We start from the raw sequence: 15,695 nt of genomic DNA, 5'->3' as shown, positions 1-15,695 counted from the left end.
ATCCCCAGCATGTTTTAGACAAAAAGAAAAATAAATTCTGAAGATACATTTATTAAAATACGAAGCTGGAGTGATAGCACAGCAGGGAGGGCGTTTGCCTTGCATGAGGCTGACCAGGATTCAATCTCCGGCATCCCATATGGTCTCCTGAGCACCACCAGGAGTAATTCCTGAGTGCAGAACCAGGAGTAACCCCTAAGCATCGCTGGGTGTGACCCAAAAAGTGAAAAAAAAAAAAAAAAAGAGAGAAGGCAAAATACAAAAAGAAAAGCGTATGGAAATTTAAGAGGAAAAAGGAAGAAAAGTGAAAATAGGTGGCAGATATTTTCTCTTTTAAAGAAAAGAACCAGAATAGGGGCTGGCGCGATAGCACAGCGGGTAGGGCGTTTGCCTTGCACGTGGCCGACCCAGGTTTGATTCCAAGCATCCCATATGGTCCCCTGAGCACCGCCAGGGGTAATTCCTGAGTGCAGAGCCAGGAGTAACCTCTGAGCATCGCCGGATGTGACCCAAAAAGAAAAAAAAAAAAAGAAAAGAACCAGAATGAAGATAAGCATAGAGGATTGATTTGAGAAATCTCCCACAACACAGTTGTTGTGAATATAATTTATGAATGCAGGTATAAATACTATGGAAGTTTTTATTTTGATTAATTAGGTGAAAACAATACAACCACACAGTACTTTTTAACCAGGATTTCTCAAAAAACTTAACCATTTATAATGGGTGTCATTTTATAAGTACAAAAATTGAGGGGGGGAAGATTTAGCAGTACATTAAAACAATCTGTTAGGATAGATGTGGTAATATTTTTGGTGTTCTATTTATTTATAAAGACACAGTTAGGAAGTTGTTATCCCAAAGGAAAATAAAATTTAGATGACATAATAGCCCAGGGAGGGGGAATTCACAAATTCAAATGCCTACAAAATGAAAAATGGGCAACAGAATAAATGAAGCAGGATGAGTGTGAGGACAATGAGTTGCAGGGTTTCTGCTAAATGGGCAACCAAGGGCAAAAGGGAATATGCCTCAGTTCACCAGTACTGCCACATTGCTGTAGCCAGTCCTTCTCATTCTTATTCTCATTTCCCAGCTTTAATGTGAAAGCAGTCAATGTTTGAAACACTGACCAGCTATGCGCAGGCCATACAACACATTTGTGGGCAGCACTCTAGTATCGTCTGTGCTAGATACTTCATCCTGTATACTTTAGCATACGCAAGAGAAGCAGATGACAACACCTTCCCATGAGAGAACATTTATATGGGGTAGGTGGAAGAAATCTGTACCAGGTTCCATAAAATCTTAGTTTTGGGTTATTAATATCAGAAACCTTAGTTTCTATTAGTAAGACATATACATTACCATTTCCTACTAGCTGGGTGGCCTCTTTGAGCATGTTTATGCATTTGTGAAACTAGGATAAATTATCCTATCTAAATCCCTAAGCTGTCAAGCAGCAGAAAATAGGTCAAAGCACATAATAAATTATAAAGCTCTATAGAAAAACAAGTAACTTTAAGAGGCCTAAGGACGTTTTATATTTATGTTCAGTTTCCATGAAACGGGAATAGAGATTTACTTTTGCTCATGGGGGTCCTCAAATATCTTAACATTATAAAATCTTCAAATATTAAGTGCCATGCAATTACTCTGTAATAGAGTTATTTGTCTGGTGAACTATGTAGAATAATTTCTGAAGTGCTGAGTGCATTTTTGGTTTTCCTAGGACAAAAAGCAATTAAGTATAGCTCATTTGGAAAAAGTTATTTCTCAGCTCTTTTCCCTTCTATTTTAAGATATGTGTAAGCTTTCATCAGGTTAATAACATAGTCCAGTAATAGATCCAGGTAAATTAGCTTCCTGCTGTTGAAGTTTTGAGAGGAACCTGTAAGTACTGCAGGAATAGGAAAGTTACTGGGTAGTAAGATCTAGGAGGAAACTTAAGGAAAACAGGAAGTCATCCTCTTGGCTGAGATTAAAAACTTCAAATAATCCAAAATTAGTCCTTCTATTTTCTTTTATTCAAAAGAGAGAGTTTACTGCAAACACTTCTTGGTATCTTTAAATTTTCTTTATCATGGACTATTAAATCTTAGAAGATGTTCATGAAGAATAAAAAAAGTCAACTTTGGGGCCAAAGTGACAGTACAGCAGGTAGGGTGCTTGCCTTTCACATGGCCAATCCAGGTTTGATCCCTGGCTCCCCATATGGTCCCCCTGCACCCACCAGGAATGATCCCTGAGTACAGCTGGCTGTGGCAGGAAGGCAGGCAGGCATGTTGGCTGGCCTTTATGAAGACCTGTAATGGACAGAAGCTCCCTATCATATACTTAGACTGTCCTATAAGATTCTTTATTTCAGCTTTTAACCAAACCTCAACTGACTCAGCAAATTTAACAAACCAAATCTTTTATCAGCCAATAAGCTGATCTTATAGACTGATGTGAAAATGAGCTGAAGAGTGGTAACTTGAGAGATGCTCAAAGCTCTAAATTAAGAAAATTTTCTCATTTAAAAGTAAAATTTTCATTTCATTTCTGGTGAGAACCTCCCTTTGTTTTCCCTTTTATTGTAATTTAAAATAATATGTAGTAAGATGGGAAGTCACCCTGCTGTAAATCTGTTTCTCCCTTTGGTAACATAACAAAAAAGTTCTGATAGTCACATTGTTCATGGATGGCATTGTTGGATCTCAGCATCTTTTAAGAAATTCACTAGTGTGATTTAAATTCCTCCAAATAGTTATCAGTCTCAACAACTGAGAAAGATTCTTTGATACTTTAACTTATCAAAAAAGTTGACTTAAGATAAAACACAAAGTTAAATTACTACTCTGGGGTGAGGAGGGGGTGGCTTTCCCAGTGATGCTCAGGGCCCCTGGAGCCACTCTTGGCTGGGCCGAGTGGCTCTGGCCCAGATGTCATGCTACTTGGGACCAGCATCCTGGAGGCCACCAGTGCCACAACCTGATGGGGCATGGGACATCATGCTGGCATCTGGGAAAGAACTCAGGACTTCACTATGCATGCCACCATATGCGTCAGCCTTTTTTGAGTTATCTCTCCATCTCCTACATTGCTATATTTTATTTTTCTCTTTTTATTTGATTCACACATGGTGGTGTTTAGAATCATCTAGAAGAGCTTAGGGGAACATGTAATTCCAAGAATAAAACTCGGTCCTCCTGCATGGAAAGCCTATGCTCATTCCATTGAATTATCTCTCTACCCCCAAATTACTACTTTTTAAGAAGTTAGAAAGGAAAAGTGAGTTTCCAAGAAACTTCTCCTTTACTAGCATTCTTTAAGATTAAATCTTGCATCACCATGAGTAATTCCTGAGTGCAGAGCCAGGAATAACCTCTGGGCATTGTTGGGTATGGCCCCCCCAAACCTTCATATATACATATATATATATATATATACATATATATAGTGAGGGTGATTATATAGCAGTGATTTTAAGTGTGACTCTAGAAATAAGTTGGCTCAAAGTCTAGTTTCTATCACTTCTGTGAATTCAGGCAAGTCATTCGATCCCTGTAAATTATTGCTTTCACACTAGAAAACAGGCAGAGTAATAATTCCAAAGCTATGGTAAGAATTAAGTGAGATGATTCATAATTTTTTCATGTCATATAAATTCATTATGTAACAAAATGAAGTGAAAAACAGGTAAGCAGCACAGTATTGGGACTGGGGAGATAGGTCACTGGACTGGAGCGAATGCACTGTGTGCTTGACCCTAGGTTCCATCCCTGGGACTAAATGGCTCCCTGAGTACCACAAGGAAAGACTCCCAAGCACTGAGCCTGGGAGTAGCCCTTGAGCACCACTGGGTGTGGCTCAAAACCCAAATAAATAAATACAAGGCACAATACTACTCAGTTCAGCTACACTGTAACTACAACATCATCATGTGCTTGTTATAACAGCTGTTAATTATGCTGACTTGGAATTAATTTTTAAGTGAAGGTTAATATCTTTCATTGCATAATTGTCACTGCATAATTATTGGTACCATCCCCCCCAGTAATACTGGAATTTTTAAAAAAGTGTAGCATAAAGAAATATAATAAGAGAATAAAAGACGGTGAATGGTAACAGACTCTGAACTGAACCGAGTTTGCTGAGGGATGGGGCTGGTGTGGAAAGGGTTCTAGTGGTAGAGAGACACTGACATGATAATAATGGGTATGCTATTAGAAAACTACATACCAGAAGCATTACTACTATTAACCGTACTGTAATTCACAATGCCAAAATAAAAAACTGAAGCGGATGGTGAGGATGAAAGTGCTTCACATAATAGTCTAATCCAACTTGATAAGGGAGGAAGGAGATAAAATCTGCAACAATGATACACGTGAATATAGTATCTTTGCTCTTTAACCCTAGGTTATAACCACTAAAATACATTTAACATGCTTCCCTGATTAATCAAAGAATGTACATATATGTATATGTACATATATAATGTATAATGTGTATATATACACACATATATGTGTGTACACATGTATATGTGTATATATGTACATATACACACATATACGAACACATATGTATGTGTGTGAGAGAGTTTTGGGCCACACTTGGTGATGTTCAGGGCTCTGCACTCAGGAATTACTCTTGGCTCTGCACTCAGGGATCACTCCTGGTGGTGCTCAGGGGACCATATGGGGTGCCGGGGGTTGAAGCTGGGTTGGACACATGCAAAGCAAGTGCTTACCCACTGTACTATCACTCCAGTTCTTCAAAGCATGTTTTCTACATCCTAACCTTCACAAGTTGAGACTACTGTACAGTGCCAGGGATTGAACCCATGGCCTCACACATGCAAGACCAGCACTTTACTACTGAGTCATATCCCTGTCCAGATAAGGCTGTTCTAACTATGGTAGATATGTTACAAGCGGATTGCTTAAACACAGACAGTAATTGTGGTAGTATATGAAATTGCTCTAAGAAATTCTATTTGGGAAAAAAATAAAGATTTCGTAAAAGTTTCCTTAACAACTACAATGCCTATTTATATTGATGCTAATATATATAGAATTAACTCTTTCTAGATATAGGTCCCACAGTCTATGAACCTTTTAGTTTAACTGAGACCCATAATGCTTACTAAAATTTATTTTTTTATAAATGGATAAAATTATTTGACTTTTCTTTTCATACTGACATCAGTAACTGAACAAAACTACTCAGTGTGATAGTCTTCAATTTGTTTACATTGTTATAAAAGTGATTGAAAGTTAGATTCCAAATAAGAACATGTAAGAATGAGTTAAAACTAAAATATTTAAATCACAAGGAAATAAAAACTATCTGCTCTTTAACACAAATTCCCAAAGTGACAAATCCACCTGAAGAAAAACTGTGATCTGATTTTTATAATCACATAAACCTTATGTAATTTAGATTTAGCTATCCAATGACAGGAGTTTTTCTCTTATATTATCTCAGTTTGAATTCTTTTGTAGCATTTACCCAAAGTTAAATAATTTGAACACAAAATGATACAAAGATGTTAGGAATGCATTTAACTATTCGAGTAGTCTCACCCTATAAGTTACTAATTCTAAGAACATTAATAATTATTATGTGAAAAACATCTGATGTTCATTCCACATCACAGATAACTGGTAGATAAATAGGTTTCTTATATTAGCAGAGTTATCTAAAAATCCCCAAATTTAAGTTTATGTGTTAGTACTTTCATCACCTAAAAATTAACTTAAATTGAAAAAAAGGTATCTGTACTGAATGTAAAAACTGGGTTACCCTTAATTTTCCTTTAATATTTTTTTCTACTCCTCTATCAATATTGGTTATGCAATATCTATTTGTTAAAAATAAGCAAATAAGCTTATCAGTTTTGCAAGATCAAAATTAATTTGACATCAGGTCTTGAGGAGATATTCCTTTTTAACCTACTTGATTTATTTCTTGAATGTTCCTATGAATTATATTTACTCAAGAAAACACACAAGGTAGTAATGCCATAGAAACTTTCCAATTCATTTATTTTCATACACAAAGCAATTCCTATATTATACAGAACTGAAAGTTGTCCTTAAAAAAAAAATATGTCGATGCTATACTAGGGGTGTAACTCCTTATAAAGCAAGCATGAATGTGGCATCAAACTTACTTTTCCAAAGAAGCCTTTGAAGAACTTCCTTTCCTGGAGGAACAGGGGGACAAGTCGAGTGCTATTATTGTATGGCTAAATGTCCCAAGGTTTCACACCAATAAGCACATACAGAAGTTGGTAAAGGAGAAAGTGGGAGAAGGGAGGGAGTGAGCGTTTTAAGGAGTTATCCATACCAGGAGTGACAGGGAAATAGGAAGGGTGCATGAAAATGTAGGAAACACACTGTATGGCCTAAGAATTCATAGAAAGAATGAGAAGACATCAGAACCAGTATCCATGCAGGGCAACTGGTCAGTTTATATTCTGTTTACTACTTTTAAAACAAATTATCCAAATTTGGCAGCAGAGACAAAAATCAGGACAGAATGATTTGGTGAAATTTGCATTTAAAATTCTGTGATATTGAGTAGTAAAAGACTCGTTCCACATACATTTCCAATTTAAAGAAAGTGGTCAATTATGTGAAAGTTATCAGTTAAAAAAAGTCTACATCCAAATGACAACACTCATGAAACATAATACATCCAGGGCCAGAGAAAGAGTACAGGGGTTATCCCCACAACTATGCGGTTGTCTGAGCATCATCCAGCACCACAGGGTTCAAGTAGCACTACTTCCCTGGGCCTTTGAATTGAACCACTGACATGGTTGGCCAAGAATTGCTGGAAGGGGTCCCCTGTTCTACATGGACATGGGTCCATGCTGAGTTCACTGAGTTCATGATATCACTTAAGGAATCCTTACTTAATGCGTTCATATAAACTGCATATATGTGCTAATCAATTCCACAATAATTATGCAAAAGTAATTGGTATGTTCCATTCCAAATATAAAATAAATAATCCATAAAGAACCTAATACTAATGCTCTCACTGAAGCTGAGGACACAAAAATATCCGAGACCCAAACCACATTGTGGACAACAAATAAAATGTAAGGAATTGGGTTTTATTTAGTTTTAAATACTACCCTTTTAAAATCAGGAAACATACACTGACATTACACAAGCAATCCTGAAACTATGTAGTTAAGAGAAAAAGAGTATCTATGGTTGCAGCACCAATTTTTGTTTAGGGGGAGGCGTCCTCAGGGTGTGTGGACCTGTAGTAATGCCAAGGATGCAGTGTTCTTGGGCTCTGTGGTGCTAGGGGGCACCAGCATTTAACCAGGAAGTACTCAAAAGACCATGTGATGACAGGGATCAAACTACGGATCTCCTGAATTCAAGGCATGTACTCTAGTCTTGAGCAACTTCACATATCACCTGCCAGCATTTTAAAATCATATACTAACTTTGAAAATTGCATATTTAAAATCTGAAGAACTAAAGCAATACAGATTGATTTTAACTCAATCGAGCAAGCATTTTATTTTCTGGTTTTGGCTGAACTACACTTTTCAGAATGTAAATGTTCAGAGAAACATAACTATACAGAAATATGATTCTCTCAAATTGTAAACTCATTCAATATTCTCAAACACTATTTTATTCTAAAATCTGAAAGTCAAAAATAGTATCAAAAACTGTCACAAAATATTTTGAACTTCAGTGGGAAAAAATGTATTTATACTGAAAAATGTATTTATACTGGAATATTTATTACAGAAATAAGACAGCTTGTTTCTGCTGCCAAGTTTGGCGACCCTAGTTTTGTTAGGTTGTAAGTAACTATCAGTTTTTAAGGATGCAGCCAAAGTTAAAAGATTTACCACTCTTTAGGGATTGGGAGGTGAGGGAAGGAAGTCTGTTAATATTTAATTTAGATCCCAGAAAAGCTCTTGTTAAACAGGAGTTTGCCTTCTTTTATTGTAAAAAAGACCTCAGATGTTAATGAAAAAAGTTGGTATGTAAAATGCATAAAAGATAGTTATTAGATTAGAGAAAAATATTAATATTTTAAAAAGATTAAATGATTCTTTTACCTGCTAAAACAAGAACATACATTAAAACAAATATATCAAATAGTGAATAAAAACTCAACATATTAGAAACTGCTAGTATAAATGAAACTAATCTAAAACCAAGACAGGGAGGGAGACATTTACAAAGATACTGGAAAGAAGAGACCTTCTAAAAGGAAGAGGATATTGGATCACCATCAAGCAAGATAATCAAAGATCCAATACACTTTTTATGAAATAGAAATGAAATATTTTTTATTCTACAATATATGATGCCATAAAGACACTGAAAATTCTATATAGTCTAAACTCCAAAGTGGGTAACTTGAGCTGAAAACAGCTGTAATTTTACACACAAAATAAAAATTTCTTTAAAAATGAACATTTATGCTCTAAGAAGCATATATTTAAAATACTACCTTGAATTAAGTATGCAGATAATTTCTAAGTGAAATTAAATTAATCCTGGAACCTGAGAGAGCTCATCAGACTGAGTTCATGCTTTGCATGCAGGAGACTCAGGCTTGATCCTTGGCACTGCCTGGTCCCCTCCCCTGAGCACCACCAGGAGTGACCAAAGCACCATGTTGGAATGGCATCCCAGCACCACTAGGTGTGGTTCAACATCAGAAAAAAACATTCCTATACTGAAGAAAATCACTTTGAAGAGTAAAATATGATACTTGGAAATCATTCTGCTTTCTTAATTGCCCATAAATGTAAAAAGCACTAACCAGCATGTTACCTTTTAGTTAAAAGACTAACTAAAGGTTCAGGTGATAGATTCTAGATGTCTGTTACTTAACTTGCATATATGAGCTAAAGAACTCTTTTCAGCTGGAGAGGGGACAATCCCAGTGGTGTTCAGGGGACCATAAGGTGCTGTGGGCCAAAACTGGGGCTCCACCAAGCAAAGAATGTACTCCAGATCTTTGAGTTATTTTCCAACCCTGTAAAATTCCTTGGATTTGAAAACTTTGGCTTTCAAGCCAGTTCCACTGACATGCTATTTCTTCTTTAATCTCCTGAAGGTTTGTGCACTTTTACATTTGCTTCCATTTATTTCAAACTCTTAGAGGAAGCTTTGACAATAGAAATTAAAAGCAAACAAACAACAACCACCTCCCAAAACAGTTTTGGCACAATGTAAGTATCCAGCAAAACACATTATAGATAGTTGTCAGATTAGTGCTTGGTGAGGGAGGAAAAAGGCCAACTAGAAATTTCTGTATAGTAATAACATGAAAAGACAAAAGTCATGAATTTTTATAGACTACAATGATCTGTAAGAATAATATCCTGAAGACTTCCAACTTTCTGAAACCTTCTCTGCACAGAATTAGAAAGGATATCTTTAAGAGGAAGTTTCAATGAGGATAATAACAGAAAATTGACCTGTTATTCCAAAATTAAATGTCATTTTTAATTAGCACATTTGCTTATGTAAAATGACATATAACATTTGCTCCAAGTATTCTGAATATGGGATGTCAGAAAAATTTTAAAGAACTTAAATGAAAAGTTCTGAAATAGTCAAATTTTCTCCCAATATTAAAATGTTTAGGTACATCCAGAAAAGCAATCAATATATAAATTTTCATTAGTCATAAAAGACAGAAAAATAAAAATGCTTTACAAGATACAGTGGTCTCATATCTTTAAAACTTTTTACTTTAAAGTATTAAACCTATGAAATGATTATGATGATTATCATGAAAAGCAATCTGACCAAATATTAAGGGCTGAATTACTTTTTGTGTAATCATTCCAATATATATTCTGAGTGGCTACTATATAACAGACATTGTTATAGACACAGGATTAAAATAAAAAATTTTTATGGGAATCACTTCTGGCAGTGCTCCATGGCAGTGCTTGCAGGGCTATGATGCTCTAGAAATGGAACTTAAGTCTATGAGTATGGTAGGTATACGCTCTACCACTTGAGCATCTCCTCAGCCCCAGAATGACTGTTTTAATGGTGATTTCATTGTTACTTTTGATAAAGAAAATATTCATAAAATTTTAGTAAACAGCTCTATAACTCAGATAACCATGCTGATGGTTCAAGATCTTCATTGTAAAAAATTAAAGGTTAATAGCTAAACAATATTCCCAACCACCTTCTTTTAACACTAGGCATATTTGGTGGGGGTGTCAGGTGACTCTGGGACCATTAGATTCACATCTCTTGCTACTCTGTAGGCTGGCTGTTCATTTGCTTTATACATACACACTCACATATGGTATTTTCAGTTAAAAGTTGGTTAGGAAAGAAACTAGACAGTGATGAGCACTAATTATGTGTTCAACAACTAAAAACCATTTCTTACTAACTTCTGGCAAATTTAACCATTCTTTCTTAGAACATGAGGCTATACTAATTGAATTAGAAGACTTTTTGTTTGTTTGGGGGGCACATCTGGAGATTCTTAGGGCTTATTCCTGGCTCTGTGCTCAGGGATCACTCCTGGTGGATTCGGGAACCACATGGGGTGCTGGAAGCCAGATTGGCCATGCTATATACTAAGTGTTCTCCCCACTGTACTATTTTTCCGGCCCCTGAATAACTTTCTGAAGGGTTGCTCTAAGACTTTAATAACTTTATAGTTTGTTTCAGATCTATCTAGTCTGCTCATTGATTTATCTTTTTCTTAGTCATTAGTCTTGTAATGTTGTAGAACATTTGTCTAGTAAGGCAAATCACTGCAATATTTTAAAATATTCTTAGTTAAACTTTCTCTAAACAGAATTATTTTGTTAAAGAACAGACTAAATTGATAGATCTTGGAAAACTGTACTATTTGAGATGGCAATTTTTTTTTTCTTTTTGGGTTATACCCAATGATGTACAGAATTTACTCCTGGCTCTGCACTCAGGAATTACCCCTGGCGGTGCTCAGGGGACCATATGGGATGCTGGGAATCAAACCCGGGTCCGCTGCATGCAAGGCAAACGCCCTACCTGCTATGCTATTGCTCCAGCCCCAAGATGGCAATTTTTTAAAATATTTTTTATGTTATTAAATCACCATGAGATACAGCATTACAAAGCTGTTCATGAGATTGTAATTTAACTGAAAATATATTCAGCCAGAATAGCAAATCTCTAAATTAGTTTTAAATAAGTATTAATATGTCCCATTAAGATTAATAATAATTAACTGGAGAGCACAGACAGACTAGAAAAGGGTTAGTTTTAGAATCAGAAATTGTTTAACTTAAAAGAATTAAAAATTTTAATTTCAAAGAATTTTTTAAAATTCAAAATGACCAAAATCCAAGATAAAGGATGGTCACATGTGCGCTGAGAGGTACACACACACACACACACACACACACACACACACACACACACACACATTTTGTTTTATGTGGCTGGGAACTGAACCCAGGCTGCATGCTCATCAGGCATACACTTTGCCACTGAGCTCTCTCTCTGAACCTACACTTATTTTTTTTTATCTTTGCATAAGAGAATCAGTTCTTTTCCTCCCCTTTTCCCTTAGAAAATAGATCCGGGCATTTGTTTCAAAATCAGATCTTCCTCTCTGTTGTTTCCTTAATTTTTATCTTTTACTTTGTGGAATTATAGATAAGAGGTCATACAAATTGTACCAAGAAGAACAATTTTAATTATTAAGCAAAATGAGGGGGGAAAAGCACTTAGTAGGCGAACTTGTGGCAGCTTGCCATATCAGCAAACCCAAAGCAACAAGTACTTAATGCTGCTGGGGCAAGGGCATGCAGAAGTAATGCAAAGGGGGAAAAGGCCACACACTGGAGAGAAAGAAGGTTGTGAAGAGGGCTATCAGAGTTTATGAAATGTTTTTCAAATCTACCCCAAATGTGAAATAAACACTTTAAACTGAAGCTCTATGAACTTTGAACTCATTCTCCCCTTTCACTAAATACACAGGTATGTGCCTGTGATGTGTCTATGGCATAATTGGCAAAAGTGAACATTTTCCTGAAAAAAAAATATTCTCCATTTCAAATATGAGTTTGGAAAAAGAAAATATGCTGTTTACATTAGCAGTGTAGAAAGAAAATACCAAGAAATTCCCCCCAAAATGTAAACAAACTTCACCAGCCATTATGTTTCTTTGCTTCTGCTTTGTTTTTTCCTGAAAAGCTTTTCCCTGTGGGAAGTTTAAAATTAGTACTTATAACCCAGTGATCACAGCTAAGATATTAACTGTACGAGTTTTACTATGTTGTTTTTAAAATTCATTTATAAATTCATGCCACTTATATAATATGGGTTCTGAATAAAAACAATTATTTGAATAATGTTTCACCTAAATTGAAGATGTTGGTCATTTGAATTTATACCTTTTAATGAATAAGATGAGATTAACAAAGTTATTAGTGAGTCTCTGTGTTTTGCCTTTTATCTTTAAAGAAACACTGTAGTGACTGGATAGTTGGTCACAATAAGTCAACAAGAAAATTTTTAAAGATTATTTTTAGCATATAAATCAACAAGTAACAATTAAATACATACAGCTTTCAATCTTTTTACAGCATCTTCACAGATGTGCATTCCTCTTGACTCATCAACTTCTACATGGCCTAGGTACTGCAGAAATAAAAACAAAAAACTATTATTATGTTTAATGATTAGCTACTATATAGTAGAAATTAGATGGTAGGAAATGGAATATACAACTTTTTACTAAAAAAATTCCCAGCTACTTAAGAAGAGTTAAGATATTATTTTACTTAGCCTCAGTGTCCTAATATGAATGAGACCTAGAATAATGTTCTCTGGGGTAATGGCTCAGTGGCAGAGTTTCTATCCTGTGGTATGAGGCCGTTAGGTTTGATCCCCACACCTTGTTAAGAGGTATGATCCTGGCCTCACTGCCATATGGAATCCTCAGTGCCATAACAAAGCGTGTGATTTCTGGTGCACTATAATCAAGTGTGCAAGTATCAACAATCAGTTCAATACAAATAGTAATAATTTTAAGATAGATTCCAGACTCAGTCATTACTTTTATCTCTTTTTTTCTATTAAGTTAGAAAACTTTAACTCAACATTACAGGTTGTCAGAAATGTCAAGTGTCTGGTGGTGCAACAAACTAGTTTTAGATGTTTAAACTGAATTTACATGCAGAAATAACAGAGTTCTTGTTACTTTTCACCAGATTCTATTGAAATAGACATTACATTCAAATTCTCTAAAGCTGCATTTTTTCAGCTTCTAAGTGATGACAGGCCTTTTAAATCACTCTGCTTACGTTAATTATATGGTAATGAAACTGGAAAAAAAATCACTCTTTAAAAGTTGAATAAGGCGCTGGAGCAATAGCACAGCAGGTAGGGTGTTTGCCTTGCACGTGGCCGACCCAGCATCCCATTTAGACCCCTGAGCACCGCCAGGCGTGATTCCTGAGTGCAGATCCAGGAGTAACCCCTGTGCATCGCCAGGTGTGACCCAAAAAGCAAAAAAAAAAAAAAAAAAAAAGTTCCATAAGAGAGACTCACAAATAAATCTCTCAGAAGAGAGCAACACGAGAGCATGCCGCAGAGATGCCTCCAGACTTCAAACCAGGCAGCTTGATTGGGGGAACCCTGAGGAAGGTGGGTGAAGCCCCCTACCTGCTCCAATAGAGTCCCAGCAGCGAAAAAACTCCAGAATTCAATTACCACCATGCTCACAGCCGATCTCCACAGGCTCAGATGAGCCTCATCAATAAGTGAATCTGCTGTAAAACCCAGGTATTCAGGATTTTCGACTGAAATCTCCAGGCTTGCACAGAACTGGGAATGAACAACACCCCCCCATCTCCTTGTGCTTCCGGTAGCCTGGCAGTCACATCCACGAAATGCCTTTGGTGCCATATAAGCTCATTAACAGCCATGACCTAGAGACTCACAAATAAATCTCCCAGAAAAAGAGCAACATGACAACACAAGAGCAACATGCCGCAGAGATGTATCCAGACCCCAAAGTCTCCAACTAGTTAAAAGTTTAACTCCAGCTATATCACCCCATCAAAATTTTAGAATTCCTGGAGTGGACATCTTATACTTGACACCACTGATGTACCAAGAGTAGCAAACCACATTTAATGGGGTGTAAAGTAGAATGTAACCAATCTCAGAAAAAAATATATATGTAGGTATTAAAACACAAGGCTCACCCTTTAACAACATGTTAGTAATCTCTTATACAAGGGCTTAATGGCTTCAGGGTGAAATACAACAATCTTCAAACACTATCCTCTTAGGAAACTTTTCGGATCGTTTTTATCAGATTATTCATAACAAGCAATACTAAAATAAATTATTTAGGTCCTGCTTTGGAGGCAGGCTTTGGTGTTGGGGTGGCAACACTCAAAATATGGTGGTGCGAAGGTGTAATCAGTGGGACTGGTGTTGGAATATTAAATGCAATAAATTATTGTGAACAACTTTATAAAAATAAAATAAAAAAATAAAAGATCAATAATATATTATTAATTTCTCTGTCCAAAAAGTAAAGGAACTCAATGAACCTTTCAATTATCTTCAAGAAAGCTATCACCCACCACGAATAGTACACATCTGGTAGTTCCCTGGTGTTCCACTGAGTCTGTGTAATGGAGACTGTCATTCACAAAGCCACCAACAGAGTAAAACTAGAATTTATATGATGCAACGGATTAGTCAGAAATTTTGTGCAACAACAGATCAGCCAAGCATGGGGTTCTGATCCTGGCCCATAACCAAATCCACCATCAAAGACCATTAATTCTATCCATGTGCATTCTTTTTGTGGAGGGAATTTGGATTTTGGGACTCGTTGTGTCAGGAATTGACCCCAGGGATTATACAGGCAAAGCGCGTACTCTACCACTAAGCTGTATCCCCAGCACTACTCTAGATTTAAGCAACTTTCTCTACAGGTTCTCTCATAGTCTATTTAAACTTTTCTCTTGCTACTTTAGTTAATTCTTTACTAGAATTAACTTTTTCCTGGAACATTCTTAAATCTAAAAAAATTTAACTGTTATCAGCATAAACTATACAGTATCCACACAGCTTACCCTCACCCTTCCCTTTGCTATTGTTGCTGTGGTGGCTGCGGGTGAACACATGCTTGACTGTGGTGCTCACCAGGGCTCACAGGTCTGGCCAACAGTGCTTTCCAGGGGTGGGGGGGCATGGGTCAGGGTGTCACACTTCTTTGGTTATTGGACTCCTGCACATTCAGGAGGTACTACACTCAGGGGTTACTGTGATTCTCACACACTTGCTTGCAGTAGCTGTACTTATGGTCACATATTTAGTTGTGGCGCTTACAGGGCTTGCACACTTCAGCTGCGATGCTAACACACACTTGGCTAGAGTGCTGTGAAAATCACAACTGTGCTGTAGCAACAGTTAGCAGAGTTGGGGCCGATGACTGGCATGTGTGGGAGGTACTAAAGATCGCACTTTTAAGGCAGGTACTTTTGTCATTGAGCCATCCCAGTGAGCCTCACAATTTCTTTGCTTAATTGAGTCTAGTTTCATAATTAAAAAAATTAGGAGCTTTAAAACTGAATTTTGGGTTTTGGGGTCATCCCTGTTATTGCTCAGGGGCTAATCCTGGCTCCACGATGAGAGATCAATCCTGGTGGTGCTTGGGAGACC

At 36.6% G+C, this 15,695-nt stretch overlaps 1 protein-coding gene across 7 annotated transcripts in view; it reads right to left on the bottom strand.

Annotated features, from left to right (window-relative positions):
• Nucleotides 1–15,695, bottom strand: part of NUMB (NUMB endocytic adaptor protein) — a 147,248-nt gene that overhangs the window by 32,824 nt on the left and 98,729 nt on the right. For 5 of the 7 annotated variants that reach the window (XM_004612293.2, XM_055130737.1, XM_055130739.1 and 2 more), the window contains 2 exons: nucleotides 12,576–12,650; nucleotides 6,164–6,196 (listed from right to left, as the gene is read on the bottom strand). In XM_004612293.2, coding sequence (XP_004612350.1) covers nucleotides 6,164–6,196; nucleotides 12,576–12,650 — 108 coding nt within the window. The remainder of the gene's footprint in view (nucleotides 1–6,163; nucleotides 6,197–12,575; nucleotides 12,651–15,695) is intronic. The other 2 variants (XM_055130738.1, XM_004612296.2) reach the window with 1 other exon arrangement.

The sequence above is a fragment of the Sorex araneus genome, chromosome 3, assembly GCF_027595985.1.
Source record: "Sorex araneus isolate mSorAra2 chromosome 3, mSorAra2.pri, whole genome shotgun sequence".
In the NCBI taxonomy this organism is placed as follows: domain Eukaryota; kingdom Metazoa; phylum Chordata; class Mammalia; order Eulipotyphla; family Soricidae; genus Sorex; species Sorex araneus.
Note: the sequence above shows the minus strand (reverse complement) of the source record. Positions and strands in the feature narration are given on the sequence as shown.